The sequence below is a fragment of the Equus quagga genome, chromosome 9 (genome assembly GCF_021613505.1).
Source record: "Equus quagga isolate Etosha38 chromosome 9, UCLA_HA_Equagga_1.0, whole genome shotgun sequence".
In the NCBI taxonomy this organism is placed as follows: Eukaryota; Metazoa; Chordata; class Mammalia; order Perissodactyla; family Equidae; genus Equus; species Equus quagga.
Window position 1 is genome coordinate 67044157 of NC_060275.1, and position 18859 is coordinate 67063015.

General features: G+C 56.6%; 1 protein-coding gene across 2 annotated transcripts in view; it reads left to right on the plus strand.

The window, feature by feature from the left end:
• The window catches only part of CRTC1 (CREB regulated transcription coactivator 1), a 67757-nt gene that overhangs the window by 41931 nt on the left and 6967 nt on the right, over positions 1-18859 (plus strand). For both annotated transcript variants that reach the window (XM_046671495.1, XM_046671496.1), the window contains 8 exons: positions 312-449; positions 1499-1560; positions 3279-3373; positions 6316-6401; positions 9303-9343; positions 9769-9989; positions 15181-15314; positions 17049-17357. In XM_046671495.1, the coding sequence (XP_046527451.1) occupies positions 312-449; positions 1499-1560; positions 3279-3373; positions 6316-6401; positions 9303-9343; positions 9769-9989; positions 15181-15314; positions 17049-17357 (1086 nt within the window). The remainder of the gene's footprint in view (positions 1-311; positions 450-1498; positions 1561-3278; positions 3374-6315; positions 6402-9302; positions 9344-9768; positions 9990-15180; positions 15315-17048; positions 17358-18859) is intronic.

Consider the following 18859-nt stretch of genomic DNA (forward strand, 5'->3'; position numbering starts at 1 on the left):
TTGCGCCGCTCTGCCTGGCCCGTGCATGCCAGCCACACTGCACGCCTGCCGCCCTGGTGCCCAGGACCCCTGGCTCGCCCCCACCCCTGCAGTGCTCGGAGGCCGGGGGCTGGGGCTGCAGGAGGAAGCCCAGCTGGGCTGCGGAGTGGTGGCCGGAGGTGTCGTGGGAGGGGACCCTGAGGCCAGATGTCGAGGGCAGAGCTGGGGTTAGATCTCAGGCCATAGCTGATAACAGGTTTTTGGGTTTCTCTCTCCTTTTTCCCATCCCCTCCACTCCTCCCTCCCCTTGCTGGCCCCCTCCCCGCCCCCAGACACCCTTCCAGTCCTCAGGCCTGGACACCAGCCGGACCACCCGGCACCACGGTCTGGTAGACAGAGTGTATCGGGAGCGCGGCCGGCTCGGCTCCCCGCACCGCCGGCCCCTGTCGGTGGACAAACATGGACGGCAGATATCCTTCTCCTAAAGGACGTGTGCGGGTGAGGGGCCAGTCCCTGTTGGCGGCTGTGGGACCCCGAATTTGTCTAGCTGATAGAGCCGCCCTCTCCCAGCTTTGGGGATGGATCAGGGCCACCTCAGCCCTCCAGGGCTTCCAGCAGCACCAAGAGGGGTGCAATCACAGTGCAACCTGGGAGGACTTCGTGGAGGAGGCAGTGAGGCTGGTTGAGGAGCCTTTGGCCAGGCTTGTAGGGTGGGGCAGGGCATAGGAAGCCGGGACACAGAGGTGGCTGCTGGAGCACACAGCCTGAGGTGGGAGTTGGGGAGGGTGGACCACATTGCACTTGGTTGTCCACCTGGGCAGTGGCCCAGGAGGGCTGTGAGCGGAGCGCCTGCATGTCCAGGATGAGTTGATGGACGGCATGGAGGGCAGCCCAGCCAAGGTAGTGGGGCTGAGGGGTCTGACCAGACCCAGACAGATCCTAGGGAGACTAGATCTCTGCAGGATACAGAACTCACCTCTGCATCTCAGCCGAGCAGAGAGATCCGTGGAGTCCCACCCCCACCCCCGACTTGGCCAGCCAGGCCCATCCCATCGCCAGAGTCTGAGCGACCACTCCTGGGACCCCTGCTCTTTTGAACAGAGAAGCCTGTTCTTTCCCGTTCTCATTTCCGTGGCTGGGGGAGCCCGACCAGCTGGGCCCCAGACCGAGTCCTCAGGCCCCGGGAGCCGTCCCATCGGCCCAGAGTTAAGAGTCACGACAGGGGTCAGCTGAACTAGACTCCCCGCTGCCCCCCGTGGGCCCCGGTTTCGTGGCCGAGGCCCCTCCTGGAAGGGGTGCAGCCCGCACGTGTGCTCGCAGCGGGTGAGTGCTGAGTGCTAGGTGGACGGGGCTGCTCCCTGGGGGCTGCTCCCAGCCAGGCAGGAAAGGCCCCCCGCCCCACAGCCCCAGCTGTTTGCAGGCTCCCAGCAGCCTGGCCGTGCAGGCTGGCCGACTGGGGGTTCCTGGGGCTCGGGGCAGGGCCTAAGCTGACAGCGCTGTCCCCTTAACTCATGCTCACGTGGACAGCTGCCCGTACGGCACCGTGTACCTCTCACCGCCCACGGACACCAGCTGGAGAAGGTCAGTGACCCAGAGCCACCCCAGCCCTCTCATTGAAAACAAAACTAAACTTTCTTTGTGGTGGTGCTTGGAAAACCAATGCACAGTTGCTTATAAATGACCAAACTAAGAAGCATCCAGAAGTTTCTAGAAACCAGTTCTATCCCTGTAACAGCTTTGGGGTCTTCCAGGATTTTTTTCCTTTTTATTTATACTTTTTTTGGTAAACATAGCTGGGATTATATTGGATATTCAGTGTTGTAACTTGCTCTTTTTTCATTTAATGCTATATTGTGAGTGGTTTCCCACATTCCTAAGCGGCCATTGAAAGTGTGATTATAAAGATATTATATGTTTATTACTACAAGATGAGGAAAACACATAAATGTATCTGGAAGAGAGGAAAAAACACCCCTACTGCCATCATCTAGAAAGGTCTAAAATAACAATAATATAGTTAATGTAAATACCCATGGTAACACAGGCAGTGGTTGCACACCAGTGTGAATGCACGAATGCTACAGAAGTATATGCTCAAAAGTGGTTAAAATGGTAAACTTTATGTTACGTATATTTTACCACACACACAATATGTATGTAGGTGATTTCAGTAGACAAAGACCAAAAATGAGCAAGTTGTTAAAAAAAAATGCACACACACGCATAACATAATACGTAATATAATATATAATTCAATAACAATTAAATAACCACCAAGCACATTTCATATATCAGGTACCATATCAACCATCACGTACATTAACTGATAGAAGATGTGCAGAGCTTTGTGGAGTAAGTGGTGTCATCCTCCCCATTTTAGATATAAGGAAATTGAGCACAGAAGGGTCAGAACACTTGCTGAGGGTCACACAGCGGGTGGGGGAGGCCAGGACCCTGACTGGCTCCTCGCTGCTTGGCCAGCCCATCCTTTCTAACCTGCTCTTTTCTCCTTGAACCACGTTTCCTCCATTTCCCTCTCAGTGGCTGGGATGTTCCCATTGGGTGGATGCGGCTCTTACTCTTGTCCCCACATTGCCAGCTGTACAGCTGGACCTGCCCTTTGCATGTCTGTCCAGCTCCCTTGGGCAGCTGAGGGCTGTTCTGGGGACCCTCCCTCCAGGCATCTGCAGTTGTGGGCCATTTGGGTCACCCTGTCCCCAAGGCAGAAGTCAGAGCTCCTGGCAGCGTTTGGTTTGGCCACTCCCCTATGGGGCCTCCTCGGGGGGCTGCATTCCTTCTGGGGCCTCTTAGCCTAACGTCACTGCCTCCTCTTCCCTCCCGTCACACCTGGTTTGTAACTGAGCGCCCCGGAGGGAGGCGTTGCCCGTTGGTGTTTGTCATCAGATGGGGAGCATGATTACGGTCTGGGGGCTCATACCCCCAAGGCCAGGCTGCTGTGGGACTGTTGGGCCCCTTTCCAGATGGTTACGGGAGAAAGGCACTGTCCTTTCCCTAATGCCGAGAAGCCCGCAGAGGGGCTGGGGTGGGCGAGGGCTGGTTAGCACTGGAGGGATGTCTCTGCTGAAGCTTTTTGTTCTCACAGGGCTTTGCAGACAAAAACCACGGTCACTCGTGGTTCTTTTGAGAATGTCTTTAGGGTTTTGCTCAGGTGCCGTAGTTCACAGACATGACTCACTGCTGTCAGCCTGTCCCATTGGGCATATCCTGGGTAGAGTGGGGCCAGAACTATCCCTTTGTCCCCTTTGGGGCCGGGCTCACTCTCTCTCTCCTCTCCCCAGGACCAATTCTGACTCTGCCTTGCACCAGAGCACAATGACGCCCAACCAGCCAGAGCCCTTCACGGGCGGGTCCCAGGACACCCACCAGAAAAGAGGTAATAGCAGGGCACGTGGGCGTCTTTCTTTGGGTCAGACAAGCCCAGCGGGTGGCCTCTGAGCTCCCAGAGGAGGTTGCAAGCTCATGGGTGGACAGACCTGTGGAGGAAGACTCAGTCGGGGCTGTGGGACGAGGGGAGGGGCTCAGGGAAACTTTCAGAGGTGGTGCTACTTGCCGTGGTGGCTGGCAGCACCCCACGCACACAGACACCCCTGGGGCGGCGGTGGCAGCAGCCCAACCCACACAACTGTGAGCAGAGAGGGCAGGAGCACCCAGCCCCCGTGGTGGCACCCCGACACCAGCTCCATCAGCAGCAGGAGCTGCATACAAGTGCCAGGTCCCCAGGCCCCCACCAGTGACAGTTACACCTGTGAACCCAGCATCCCTGGCAGCAGTGCACCCAGCACCCCCAGACAACCTGGGAACAGTGCCAGCGGTGTGTGGGGCGCAGCGTCTGAGCCAGCGGAGGAACATGAGACCCAGACGAACAGTCACAGTCACCAAAGCCAGACTCAAATCAGAGAAGGTGCTCACCACCACAAAGCGTCTGGCAGAGGACGCCTTCAGCAAACTCCATGAAGAGCTACAGCGACACTGCAGAGCAGACGGGGAGTGACAGCTCTCCAGAAACCAGACCTCAAGTCACAGAAGTTTACGATCTGACTGACAAAGAATTCAAAACAGCTGTCATAAAGAAACTCAGCAAGTTACGGGAAAACTCAGACAGTTCACTGAGCTCAGGAATAAAATTAGTGAACAGAAGGAATACTTCACCAAAAAGATTAAAACTCTAAAAAAAAGCCAAACTGACATTCTGGTTATGAGAAACACAATTAATGAGATAAGAAATAATGTAGAAAGTATAAAAGATAGAGTAGACCTTATGGAGGAGAGAACTAGTGAGCTCGAAGATAGAAACCTAGAAATGCTTCAGGTGGGGGAGGAGAGAGAACTAAGATTCAAAGAAAAGTGAAGAATTTCTTTGAGAAATAGCCGACTTAATTAGGAAAAGTAACATAAGGATTATAGGTATCCCAGAGGGAGAAGGGGGAAAGGAGCAGAGAGCTTATTCAAAGAAGTAATAGCAGAAAACTTCCCTAACCTGGGGAAGGAGCCTGAATTACAAGTAAAATAAGATAATAGAACTACTAACTACGTCAGTGCAAAAAGAACTTCTCCAAGGCATATAATAGTAAAAACATCAAAGGTCAATCACCAAGAAAAAGTGTTAAGGGCAGCAAGGCAAAAGAGAATAATCTACAAAGGAACCGCCATCAGGCTTTCAGCAGATTTCTCAGCAAAAGCCTTACAGTTTAGGAAAGAGTGGAATGATATATTCAAAATACTGAAAGACAAAAACTATCAGCGAAGAATACTCTATCCAGCAAAATTATCCTTCAGAGATGGCACTACTTGAGTTGGGTTTTGACGAGTGCATTGGAATTTTCTAGGCAGAGAAAACAGCTGCTGCAAACTCACGTTGGCTTCCGTTTATGAATTTGGGGCGTGACCACGCAGTCTGGTTGCCTTGCAGATTCTTTCAAATGTAGGGGGCAGCACGCTTTCCTTAACTCTTACCCAGAGCCTCTTCTCCAGCTGGGCCATGCACATAGCCTTGAAGCTGGGCCACATCTCTGCCCAGGCCCCTGGTCCCTCCTTGGAGCCAGGTGTAGATGCAGTGTTCCCAGGACCTTTGAGCAGGGTATATGCCATCTTAAAAGCTGGGGCAGCGACACCCAGAGAGAGGAGTGCAATGCTGTGAGGCCAGCCCCAGCAAACCCCACACGGGCCTGATCTGCCCCGAGACACTGAAACCAGAGAGTTAGTCACATACACTGACCCAAATGCTTCCTACTTTTTTGGTAGCATTTCACTCTGTGAGTAGCTAAACATATCAGAGGGGTTCTGCTGATTGAAGGACTGTCAACCACAACTTCTCCTCTTGGGGGCGGGTGGCGTCTGCTCGCAGTATTCCTGGGATCCCAGCTCATCAGGGAGCAAAGGCAGGATTGCAGAAAGCAGCATCTCCCTAATAAAAGCAAAGATTCCAAGGGCTGACAAGAAGGGATACAGCGCCTGTCGGTTCCCTCCTGTCCCTGATGCTGGGGACAGTTCTGAGGGCACCGTCTCCCTGGCAGGCTCTTCAGGAACATGGGACTTTCAGAGTAGGTGGGTGTGCAGGCATCCCCATCCCTGGGACACTGCGTGACTGTGGAGGGAGCTGCAACTCAGGACCCCTGGCAGCTCAGAGTCCAGTTGCTGAGGGAGGAGGGGAGACATATCACCTGTCCCTCTTCCTCTTGGAGGGGCCCAGCTGGTGACGGGGTTAGGGTTAGCCTGGCTGCCTTCCCACCCCTCAGCCTAGGTTTCAATAAGGAACAATGGACCCTGCTGGCTATGTTTATTATGACTCTGTTGCAAGGGGAAAATTGAACCTTCAGCAGGCATGAAGAAATCGGGTCACATAAGGAAAATGTTTAATCTCACCTTAACCAAAATATCCAAGGAAAGGGGCCTTCAGGCATGGCTGGTTCCAGGGCCTCAAAGGATGCCTGTCTAGTCCCTCAGACCTTCCCTCCCCTGGGGCTGGTTGGCATTGCCTGTGCTTGGTGCTGAGAGCTTAAGGGGCTTGGGCCCCTATGCTTGGTACTGACAGCCTAAGATGTGAAGGCAGGAATCGACCAGGGAGCAGGTGGGCACGTGGGCCAGCACAGCCACTCACAGGAGGCAGGGGCAGGTTCTTGGCTGTTCTTGAAAGTTGCTTTTTTGTTTTTTGGGGTTTTTTAAACTAAATCCTTTTTTGTACTTTAGTTGTATCTGCAGAACTTTCTGTGGGGCAGTTTCACTCCCATAGTGGTCCTGATGTCAGGGAAGTGCCTTCCTGGTGCCACCACGTGGCTGCCCAGAGATTTCTCTCTTGACTCCCTTTCTCCCCCACAGTCTTACTATTAACAGTCCCAGGCATGGAGGAGGCCACGTCGGAGACAGACAAGAACCTTTCCAAACAAGCGTGGGACACCAAGAAGGTAAGGGCCCAGGGGCTTTCGAAGCAGCTTTCCTTCCTGTTCTCTTTAAATGTAGCCCCGGCAAAGAGGGCGAAGCAGCAGTGGGGGCCTGTGCTGTCCCTGGAGTTGGACCCTCACTCAGAGTCGGCAGGCGTGGGGGCAGGCCTGTCACCCTGGCAGAAACTGGAGAACTCAAGCCTGTGCCCGCCCGGCAGTGCTCACACAACAGTTGGACACTACGGGGCACACAGCCCCGTGCAGGATGACGTGCACATGCACAGCCTGTTTCATGCTCGTTCGTTCGTTTGTTTTTGCTGAGGAAGATTGTTGCTGAGCTAACATCTGTGCCAGTCTTTCTCTATTTTGTATGTGGGACGCCGCCACAGCATGGCTGCCAAGTGGTGTCGGTCTGCACCCAGAAACCGAACCCAGGCCGCCAAAGTGGAACTTGCCGAACTTAACCACTAGGCCACAGGGCCAGCCCACACTCCGTTGTTATATATGGTGATGGGTGTTGACTTGACCTACTGTGGTGATCATTTTGCAGTATATACAAGTATGGAATCATTATGTTGTACACCTGAAACTAATGTTATATGTCAGTTATACCTCAATTAATAGTAAACCAGTTGAAGCCAGGGAGGTAGGTGATCTGCCCAGGGCTGTGAAGACGCTCAGGGTTTACAACCTGCGCCTCCCGATTCGGAGCCTGTGATCTTTCTGCTAACCCACAGGCTTGGGTAATTATCATTGTTTCATTGTTTATAATTGTTCACAGTCATCCTCAAACATAAACTTCCATTCATTTGCACAATAACCACAGCTTTTACTAGAGTACAGAGTCTACTTGGAAGTCCCAACTGGAGTGAGATTTCTGTATTATTTCTAGGTCTAGAAACAAATTTCTCAAGTTCAGCCTATAGAAATGTGTGGTGATTGGAGAGAATTTGTGCCATGAATACAGATTTCAAATAATTTGAATAGAACAGTATACACAACACTAAAGGTATCTTAAATGTTTAAAAAAAATAAAAAAAAGAAAACCCATTGCTGGTCACCTTATGGTGAAAGAAGATTCCTATGGTTATAGGAATCCCTCACCCCCCGGAATCGTAAGGAGATGCTGGACGCGCAGATAGCAGTGTGTTCCTCAGAGGCGTGTGTTCAGAAATCAACTGGAAACCACCTGAGTGTTCAACAGTAGGGGATTTATAAGGAAATTATGCTCAGTCCCTTGTGGGGAAAGCTCCACGCGTGTCGGGTAGGGGTTTTTGGAGATGTGGTGAAGGCATGAGAGGCACTCGTGAGAATGCTGCTGTGTGGACAGAGCGGGCTCAAGCTGCTTAGAAGGTCACGAACACAGCCGCACAGATGCCTGCGTGTGCAGAACCAGGCCGATGGGAGACGCAACTGGGGCGCCTCCTCTCTTGTGGGCACGGGAGCCACTGTCTGCCCTGTATTCCTGCCTACGTGTTCCAGTTTTGCACAAGGAACACATGTGATTTTTATAATCAGGGGGAAAAACTTAGAGTTCTAAAGCCAAACAAAATCAGAACACGACAGAAGCGTCTAGGTGCAGAGAGGTGGGTGAGTAAAGACGTCAGGGTCCTTAAGCAGATTGTGGTGCTGCCATAAAGAAGGCAGAGGGTCGTGACAGGGAGGAGAACCCCCCACAACATTGTGGGAGTGGGAAGCAGTGGGCGGGGCCCAGCATCGTGAGGAAACTCCTCTTAAAACGTCCCTGGAACAAGGCGTCTGTGAGGGTGTCAGTAAAGGAGTTCCGTTGGATTCATTTGGGGCACGGTGGGGGCAATGGGTGAATTTTTAATACTACTTAGAAATCCATTAGTTTCTCCATAATGTTCATGTAATGCTTTTGAAAAGATTCTTTAGAAAGTCATTGTCCAAGTGCTTTGCGAAAATCCAACAATGAAGCGAATGTTTACCCACAGAATTAAGGAGCCGAGGCCAAGCAGAAACCTGCTCACTGGCGTTCCCTGCAGAGGCTTAGTGCCTGCTGGTCGCACGCCACCCCTTGGGCGTCCCCCCATCGATGAGTGTGTGCCAAGGCTGGTGATAATCCCTAAAGAACACATGGACCCCAGGGCTGGGGAGGCAGACGGGGAGTTAGGGAATGTGACACAGAGGAGCCCTCCATCTTCACACAGGCCTCTGTCTTGTCACGTCTGCCGCCATGGGAAGAGAGTTCCCTCCTTTGTCCTTGAACGAGAGACCTTGAACCTGCTGTCCTTGGGTGGCGATAGTGTCTCCTACTTGCAAAAGAGGAAGTCAGGGTCTCACTGCCAGCAGTTTCCTTGGGACCCCTCCCTTGGGCCAGCCCACAGGGCAGCCGGGGTCTTGGTCCTCAGGGAGTGGGGAGTGGGAGCATGCCCAGTGTCAGGGCCCCACTGGCAGGCAGCTGTTTAGGGCATCTGGTCCAGGCCTCTTCCGGCTTCCACGTACAATGTCCGTCTGTGCGGAGGACAAATGGACGCTGAGCAGAGGTAGCCCCTGCCCCAGGAGCCCCTCCCGCCCCGATCCAGGAATGGAAGGAGGGGTCAGCCTCAGGGCGCCCAGGTTTCTAGTGGCCCCACTGCTGAGTTGGGGTTTCAGGCATAAGGAGTGGGCAAGCAAACTTCTTCCCTGAAGGCCTGCTCTGACAAGGGGCCGCATCATCCCTCGGCTGTGCCCACCTTACCAAGCGGACAGAGTGAAGCCAGGAGAGCTTCGTGGGAGACCCTCTCCTCACAATGCTTAGTCTTACCCCTGGGCATGTCTGGGGCAGGCCCCCATCCCTTGGGGCCGCCTGCTCTTTGTGGGCCTCTCGCTTCTTGTTGAGCGTTCCTCGGGAGATCCACCGGGCTGCGAGGAGCCGCAGTGTGCGCAAGGAGGCAGCTCAGCCTCTGCTGTCTTCTCTTTCAGACGGGGTCCAGGCCCAAGTCCTGCGAGGTCCCTGGAATCAAGTAAGTCTCTGCAGGGCCCACCCTGCATGCCCAAGGCCACCAGGGGCTGCTCGGATGACCCCAGGGCTTCCTGGATGACCCTAGGGCTTCTCATTAGTTCAGGAGGCTGCAAGTCCTGACAAGAGGGGCCCCAGCTGCCACCCCTTCCTGCCGGAGATGAGAGCCCCCACCTCAGCGCTGGCACACTCAGCCCTCAGACACACGCTGTCCCTCGCCCATCCCCACCCCGCCCTGCAGGGATAGGCTGCTTGCTCAGGCCCCACTGGAGGTGTGGGCTGACAGTCGTTTTCCCAGCAGGGCAGCCCCTAATCCCAGGGTGTCATTTTGCACCTGCTGATGTTTTGCGCCAGCCCCTTCCTACCCCTGCAGCTATTTCTGGGACTGCCATCCGGAGACCTCACCTCCCCACTCTGGCCTTTCCCCAGCATCTTTCCATCCGCCGACCAGGAGAACACTACAGCCCTGATCCCTGCCACCCACAACACGGGGGGCTCCCTGCCCGACCTGACCAACATCCACTTCCCCTCCCCGCTTCCGACCCCGTTGGACCCCGAGGAGCCCACCTTCCCTGCGCTCAGCAGCTCCAGCAGCACTGGCAACCTTGCAGCCAACCTGACACACCTGGGCCTCGGCGCCACCGGCCAGGGTAAGGCCAGCCAGGTGATTGGGCGCTGCCTTCCCTGGCAGAGCTCATCGTCCAGTGAGGACGACATGTGTGTTTGAACGATGACTTAGGGTGACATCCAAAATGCTGGGCATGGGGTGGGGGCAGAGCCCACCACAGGGGCCTGGCGTCACCCAGCATTGCCCAGGAAAGGCACTTGGGCAGAGGGCACAGCATAGGCAAAGGCCCAGGGATGGGAGAGTTCATGGTACCCCCAGGGATTGGACAATTCTTCTGAGGAGCTGCTGGGGTCTTCAGAGAGGTTGATTGAGCCCAAAATATTCTAGGAGGGGAGCCCCCAGGGTTTGACCCAGCTGGGTGGGCCAGGCTTTCTTCCTGCCCCTCATTATCCCTGCCTGTCTCCAAGGGATAGGACCTGACCTGCTGCCCCCACATCTCTTCCAAACCCCCAGCTGACCCTGGCTGCCTGCTTGGGACACTCCAGCCTGGCCCCCTCCCCGAGCTCCATGTCCATTTGTGCCTGGGCCGTGTCCAGGGGGCCATCTCACGAGCCCCTCACGCATCCTGCTCTCTCCCCATGCTGCCCCAGCCCTGCTCCTCCCGGGAACCAGTGGTGCCGTAGCAGGTGGCTCAGGCCAGGGACCCTGGAGGTGTCCTCCTCAACTCCTGTCCTGCTGCCTGCCCTGACCTGTTGGCTTGTCCTGTCGGCCCCACCGTCAGGACCTGGCCCAGCTTGGACTCTCCCCACCCTGCCTGGCCTCCACTTGCCTGGCCCCCAGCCTCCAGCCCCTAGTCTCTTCTCCCTGAATGGCTGTCGGCTCATGGCTCTCCTCTGCTTGGACCCTTGCATGGATCCTCAGCTCCCTCCCAGTGAAAACCTGAGACCCCCAGGGCCTGGGATGTCCGCTAGTGTCCAGGGCCCCTCCCCTGCCCCATCCCTCACTCACAGCTCCTCCCCTCCGCAGGATGTCCCACTGCCCGCCTGTGCCCACAGCCCCTCACACTGCGTTCCTCTTCTGCCCTCACTCTGCTGCTGCGGAGTCACTGCTTTGCTCTCATGTGCTTCCTGGGCTGGGCGTCGCTCACCCACGTCCCTGCTGTGACCTGTCTCTCCGCCCTGACCCCCACACCCACATTGACTGTAGGATGTGTGGGTGCATCCAGAGAGGAGACAGGATGGCCCAAACAGCCCCTTGGGGACAGGCAAGAGGGGCTGTGGGGGACCCTCTGTGCGGTCAGTGAGAGCACTGCACTGTGCCCTCCGGCCTGCCCAGGAGCCACAGAAGAGGCTGGCGCTCACGCTGCCCCCTGCGTCTCAGGCCTCTGTGTGGTGGGCAGCGTCATGCAGGGTTTTCTGAGAGACTCATGCTAAGATTCATGTTTGTCCCAATCCCTGTGGCTGCCCAGCAAGAACAGACTGTCAGGAGAGAGCGGCAGCACCTGAACCTGGGCCCTGTTGGTCACTTTGCAGAGAGATTTCAGGGTGAAATTGGCTGGCCTGGGAGCCAGGTGGGTACAAGAAGTGGAGGAGAACAAGGAGCCTGGAGTCATTCCTGGCTTTGGGCCGACAGGCCAGGGACAGGTGAGGGATGTTAAGGACCGTGTGAATGTTCCTAGGTTTTTAGATGCCAGGATGAAGGCCAAAGCAGGACCCTGGCCTGACAGCGTTGAGGCTGTGTTTGTTCTTCTTCTTCTTCTTCTTTTTTTTTTTTCGGTGAGGAAGATTGGCCCTGAGCTAACATCTGTGCCAATCTTCCTCTATTTTGTATTTGGGATGCTGCCACAGCATGGCTTGAAGAGTGGTGTAGGTCTGCACCTGGCATCTGAACCAGCAAACCTGGGCCGCCCAAGCGGAACATGTTGGACTTAACCACTACACACATGGGGGCAGCCCCACAGGCTATGTTCTTTCTTCCACGTGCCTGGCCCCATGCCCCTTGAGGCTCAGCCACCTGGACGCAGGTACCAGCCCTGGCCGTGCCTCCCCCGCCCCAGGGAAAGCCCCGAAGAGAAAATGAGCAGTTTCAGGGGAGCCTGAGACACATGGCCGCTGAGAGATGGGTGGGCGGGCAGCATCCACACAGGCCTGTGCAAAGCAAGAAATCAGAAGGTCTGCTCTGGGGCCACTGGGGCCCCTCGTGCAGGCACGGCTGTTCTGCAGCCCCTGTTTTTCTCCTCACATCTCCCTACGGCCTCCAGAGCACCACCCCCTCTACCAGAACGTCCTTGGCAGCGCCCCAGCGCCCGCCTGGGAGCTGCGCACCTCCAGTCCCGCCGAGTCTAAACAGGCACAGGAAAATGCAGCACATGTGAAAGCCATAGACGCGGACGAGTGCAGGCCCGAGCGTGGGGCCCAGACCCCGGCCCGCCTGGCTCGAGTGCTGGCCCCGTAATGTCTGACATGTGTTCAGTTGTTTGCAAACCTGCCGCTCCAGCAGCTCGCCTGGCAGGGGCTTTGCTTTCTGGGCGCATTTTAAATCAAGCCGAGCCGCTGGCCCTGGCATACGTGGAGATCCCCCCAGCTCCCAGCCCACCCGCCAGTTGGAACGTGAGCCCTGCGAGGAGGCAGAGGGAGGCCTCCACTGCCAGGGAGACAGCGGCCCCTCTCGTCTCCTTCCACATGTGCTACAGTCGTTTCCCTGGCTGCTCACAGGAACCGGGGGAGGGCAGGCTCGGGTCCACCTTCATGGCACAGCCCTGGGGCAGCCGGCCCCGCACACAAGGCTTGCATGCTGTGGGCCAGGCCGCTGCCACCTGGCCTGCCCTCCCCTGGCAGCTCTCCCTGCCCACCCCAGACCTCCCTTCCTGCTGGCCCACTCCTTTTCCCAAAGGCAGTGCAGGTTGCCAAAAGGAATTCAGCAGCAGGCCATCCGTCCACGCACCCCTGGCCCAACTGGCCTCTCAGGGGGCGGTGGCCTCCCCGTGTGAGGCCGGGAGCTCACTCTGTAGCCCAGCAGAGAATTAAACACTCCCTTGTATCCTCTGCAGACATTAGAGGTGGGCAACCCAAGGGCCAAGTCTAGCCCACTGGTGTGTTTTGTCCGGCCCACAATTGTGTGTGATGCTCTGAGTCAACATTTAAAGTCGGGAGAGCGCATGTAAAATCTGGGTTTCTTCCTTCTCTTGAAGCATCACAAGGCCCAGTAGCAGTGGGTCGAGGTCCTATGTCTGACCGTCCAGAGCGCTAGTTTGCTGCAGGCCCAACCTGCCCGTCACCCCACTGTCCCTGTCACTCCTGGTATTTGCCTCTGCCACTTAGCCAACCCTGTCGTTGCTCCCTGGGTGTCAAGCGTTCCTCGGCCCACTGGGCACGTGAGGCAGTGGATAGTCAGAGAAGATGGCGGAGCAGCCCAGGGTCCTGACTCCAAGTGCTCTCTGATTAGGTATCTCCCAGACCCCTCTTGCTCGGGGCTCTGTGGGTGCCTTCCTTGATGTCGCCGTGTACACAGCAGCCTGATTCTAGGGCCCAAAGTCTTTGCAGAAGCTGAACCCAGGGGCTCTTCCTGGGGAGCAGTCCGTGGTGCCAGGTGCCCCTGCAGCACTTGGCAGAGCAGATCCGCGAGGGTGTCCAAGGGGAAATGTAGACATGACCAGGCTCGCCTTGCATGGATGACACAGCCCCAGCGAGCAGCTGCCCTGGGTGGAGAGAAGGCTGCCCATCATGTCTCCTTGGTGTGTGCTGGGTGTGTTCCCACTGGCCCGTGAACCTGCTGTGTCACCCATTGGAACGAGGTTGAGCTGGTGCCCTCAGCAGGATGGGCTTGGCTCCCCTCAGTGAGTCAGGCACCTTCAGCCAGCCTTGCCTGAGGGCCAGACTCTCTTCAGAGCCTGTTCATGACCTCTTTGGGGCCTCACTGTGAGCTCACGAGGGCGCCTCTTATCTCTGTCTCAAGGGCGAGGAACTGAGTCTGATGATCAGGCCAGGCCAGGCCCCTGGGGCTCCCTCGGCGTTGGGGGCTTGTTGCCTCCCCGGCTCGGTGCCCTAGGATAACTTGGCAAGCCCCAACTGTTGCCACACTGGACTTGACCTCACTCAGCTCCTTTACAACAGATGTATCCAGGGGTTGGATTGCGGGGGGAGGCGGCAGGGGTGAGGGAATGGGCTATGTGGAGCCCCCAGCGGGAACTCCACCAGGAACGAGTGTGTTGGGAGAAAATAAAGAGTAACTGAGTTTCTAGCTTGGGCAGGCTGGTAGGGGTGGTGCATCAGCATGGGGAGTACATGAGGCGGGGGGAGAAGGATGTGGCTGTGAGGTGTTGGCGGAGGGGTCACCAGATACATGGGTCCAGGGGCTGAGAGGAAGTCTGGCTGAAGGAGCAGGCACAGGAAGCAGCGTGTTTGTTGAAAGAGGGTGAGGAAAGCCGTGAGGTTCTTGAAGCTAACCAAAACCCAAGCCAGTTTAGGCAAAAATGGGATTCGTTGTCTCTCGAAACCAGGAAGTGCCAGTGTGGCTGGATTCAGGGCTCAGGTGCTGCCTCTTCTCCTTGGCTCTTGATTCTCTAGCCCACCTTTCCCCTTGTAGCCATAGGATGCACCACACACAGCTCCAGACCCCCTTTCTTGGAGTCCCATCAAAAGTCCCAGGGTAGGGGGCCAGCCCAGTGGCACAGTGGTTAAGTTTGCACGTTCTCCTTTGGCGGCCCGGGGTTCGCTGGTTCAGATCCCAGGTGCGGACATGACACTGCTTGGCACACCATGCTGTGCTAGGCGTCCCACATATGAAGTGGAGGAAGATGGGCATGGATGTTAGCTCAGGGCCAAGTCTTCCTCAGCAAAAAGAGGAGGATTGGCAGCAGATGTTAGCTCAGGGCTAATCTTCCTCAAGAAAAAAAAGAGTCCCAGGGTAGCCTCTCATTGGGCCGGCCTGGTCACGTGTCCATCTCGGGGCCAATCAAACGGTAGTCAAGAGGCAGGGAAGTGCTGATTGGCAGGGTCTGCAGGACACCCCCCTCCTGGAGGGATGGCAGGGTCAGCTGGGAGCACGTTGGTCAGCACAGGAGGCGGGAAGAACAGAGCCCACGCAGAGCTGGGGACCCTGAGGTTGGGGTATTGGGGCCTTGGAGGGGACACACTGGGTTTGGTGATCTGGACATGTCTTCTGGCTTCTGTCTGAGTGCTTGGGTTGTCCCCAGCAGTGACTGTGGGTGTGTGGATGGCCCTCGAAAGGCTGAAGTCACGCCCAGCCCCCCTCTCTCCCTGCTTCCCTTTCAGGGATGAGCACGCCAGGCTCGTCACCTCAGCACCGCCCGGCCGGCGTCAGCCCCCTGTCCCTGAGCACGGAGGCGAGGCGGCAGCAGGCCCAGCAGGTGTCGCCCACCCTATCCCCGCTGTCACCCATCACTCAGGTGCGAGGGCATGGTGGGGTTGGGGAGACGGGGCCGGTCTGCTCTGCTCCCACTCCTTTCAGAGGCTGCAGAGTCCTGAAAACGTTCCCAGCATCTTTGGCTTTTTGTCAGATTTTCAAATGCACAGGAAATGCGTGGAGTCCCCTGTGCCCATCGCGGCTGTTAGATTTGACAGCTGCTGGCTCATGCCCGTGTGCCTGGACACTTCGTTGTGTTGCTTTCTATTCCTTCAGATCTAGTTGAAGTTTTGCAGGATAAAATGTTTAGAGGGGTGTTTTTGGTTCAGTTTACCATAATTTTGCTTTGTCTACGTTTCTGTGAGTTTGCCTGTGTCTGGGAATTGGTCTGTGGCGTCCAGGTTATCCAGGGGCTGACGTACGGTCGGTCATGAGCCTCTCTGATAATCCTTTTTAGTTGTGTAAAGTTGATAGTGAGGTTCCCACTTTCGTTTCTGATTTCGGTAATTTGAGTCTTCTCTTTTTCCCTTAGTCAGTCTAGGCTCGTAGAACAAGTTAGGAAGTGTTCTCTCCTCTTGTGTTTTTGGAAGAGCTTGAGAAGTGTTGGTGTTGATTCTTTAAAAGTTTGGTAGAATTCACCAGGAAGCCACCGTGGTCTTGGCTGGTCTCCGTTGGGAGGTTTTTTGATTACTAATTCAGTCTCCTTTCTTGATATGCATCTGCTCAGATGTTGTGTTTCTTCTTGTGTTAGTTTTGGTAGTTATGTGTTTCTAGGAATTTGTCCGTCTCGTATGTTTTTTAGAAATCACTGACAGATAACGTTTATGTTGTTGTTTGCTTTGTAACATAGCTTCGATGGCATGATCCCCCTACTGCAAAGTTAACAGGACTCTTTCATACCTCCTGGTGCGCGGCCTGGGCTCTCTTCTCTTTGTGTCTCTGTCTGCTCATATGGCTCTTGTTCCCGTCAGGGTCCAGGCAGAGCCCTGGGTGGCTCCTGGCCATTTGTCTTCAGTCTCTCCATCTGTGACCCCTGCCCCTTCTCCCCCTCCTTTAGGACTGCTTTCCCTTTCTGGAAACTCCTTTTTGGTCATGAACCCCCTGCTGATTAGAGGCCAGGCATTCTGCTAAGTTTGATGCCCTGTAGCTCCTGGGCACGTCCAGCCTCCCTCCAAGGCCAGGAGCCCCTGCCTTCCCCAGGGACTGTCTGCACAGACTCATGGACGTTGAAAACATTCCTCTGGTTATTTTCCAACTTAGAAGGCCCGAGCTGATTATAGCCAAGTGACCATGCCAGGGCCTCCATCACCCGTGCCCTCCCCAGCCTCCCCAGGTGGGCCAGGCTGCGGGCTTGGGGTGGGGGTTCCTTCCCACAAGGACCCCAGGGAGGCTCAGTGCTGCTGCCCACTGTTTGCTGGAGTGTGGCACCTGTGCCTAACCCACAGCAGGGAAACTCCAGCTCAGGGAGGCCAGGGACCTCCTGAGTCTCAGCGAGGATGGAGGGTGGCCCCCTCTCGGAGTAAGGTGAGGGTGAAAGAAGGGCTTGTTGGGTACAGGGTGTAGCCAGCTGGATAGACCCCCAGGACCATCAGCTGCAGCCTAGACCTCCTTGGCCAGGGGCCAGGCCCATCATCTGGGCCTGTGCTTCTGTGGTCCAGGATCTGTGCGTCCCTTTGTTGGTCCATCATATCGTTGCTGAGCGTGGGGGGCCTCCAGGGACCAGCTGCTGGCAACCGTGCCTCCTGTTTCTCCCACCGATGCCCCGCTCTCTTCCTAGGCCGTGGCCATGGATGCCCTGTCTCTGGAGCAGCAGCTGCCCTATGCCTTCTTCACCCAGGCTGGCTCCCAGCCGCCGCCACCACAGCCGCAGCCCCCGCCACCGCCGCCGCCCACGGCCCAGCAGCAGCCGCCCCCGCCACCCCCACAGGTGCCCATCGGCCTTCCCCCAGGAGGCCCCCTGATGCCAAGCGCCAGCTTGACTCGGGGGCCCCAGCTGCCCCCACTCACGGTCACAGTACCGTCCTCTCTCCCCCAGTCCCCCTCAGACAACCCGGGCCAGCCGCCGATGGGGATCGACATTGCCTCGGTAAGCCCAAGATGGGGTCCTCTGGGGTCTAGCTGCGGGGGCTTGTGCAGGAGGACCCTAGGGTCTCTGGGAGGCCCCCATCAGACCCCAAGGCCCAAGGATGGTCAGGCGCCCAGCTGTGTCTGCAGCTGCCTCAAGGCTCTACTTCAAGGCCAACTTGGCCAGGGGTTGGGGCTGAAGCAAACGTTGCCTGGGCTGGGCGCTCAATGGGGGTTTTCTGCCTGGAATCCTCAAGTCAAGGTTGATGCCCCGTTTATAGATGGGGAAACAGAGGCACAAGCAGGGGTCAGTTGCCCCAAACTTCACCCAAGATGAGCAACCCTGTGTCTGGCTGCCAAGCCCTCCCCCTGGCCCTTGATGCCCCCACCTCAGCCATTCCCACCCAAAAAGGGCTTTCTTGGAGGCAGGGAGAGCTCAGAGCTCTCAGGACCTGGGGAACGGACCTCTGGGAACCAGAGGGACCAAGATAAGCTTGGAGAGGAAGAGGGATGAAGCCAGCCCTGTGGTTCATGCAGCACTGCCCTGGGCTGGGGGGCGGCAGCTCAGATCATGGGACCCCCTCCCTGGGGCTGGGCTCATGGAGATGAGTGCTAGGTTTTGACCTCTGCACTCCCAAGCCTTCCTGAGAGTTCAGACTTTTGCCTGGTTGGCGTGGCAGGAAGGGGGTGGTCACAGCTCCCTTTGGCCATATCCAGAGGAACAGGATCCATGTTTGGGGCACAGCGATCCTTCCCCACTCGGCCCTTGGCTGCCAGCCCCAGGATAAATGTCATCAGACCATCATGTGCTTTGCAAAGAACAGGCCCCCCTGAGGTGGGCCGGGCAGGCAGGTGACCTGACAGGTAGAGACCCAAGTTTCCAAGCGGCTCTGATCCCTCAGAGGGCAGACCTCAGGGTCCCCTAGATGAGAAAGCAGCCAAGCCTTTCCTTGGGCTGAAATACCGCAGGTGTGGGGGTGGCTCTGACGGCAGGGCCTCGCTTTGGACTAGGCGGCCGGTGGAGGCATCGTGTCTGGGCCGGGCGCACAGATGCTCCTCCCCAGGTTCTCAGATCAGGGCCTCTTTGTCCTAGTACCAGCCCAGGGGCTGCTGGTTCCCTCGGGTGCAGGCTCCAGTGGCCTCCTCCATGAGTTTCTGCAGACTCACCCTAGCAAGGAGAACATCCTTCTGGAGGTTTTCCTCTTTCCAACTTAGAAGACCCGAGCTGGTCATTGCCAAGTGACCACGCTGGCACCTCTGATACCCACACGCTGCTCATGAAGCCCCCAGGCGCCACCTGTGCTCAACCCCCATCCCAAACTGCTCAGAACAGGCCACTGAGGACATGGGGGAGACTGAGCACTGATGGGGTTCTGGGAAGCTGTCCGGGCCTCAATGAACAACAGGCTCAGAGAGGTCAGGCAACTTGCCTGGAGACACATAGCAGGTCCTGGCCAGGCTGGGACTGGAGCAGAGTCTAAATCCAGGTCCTGGCCCAGCCTGTCATGCCCCCAAGGGACCTGT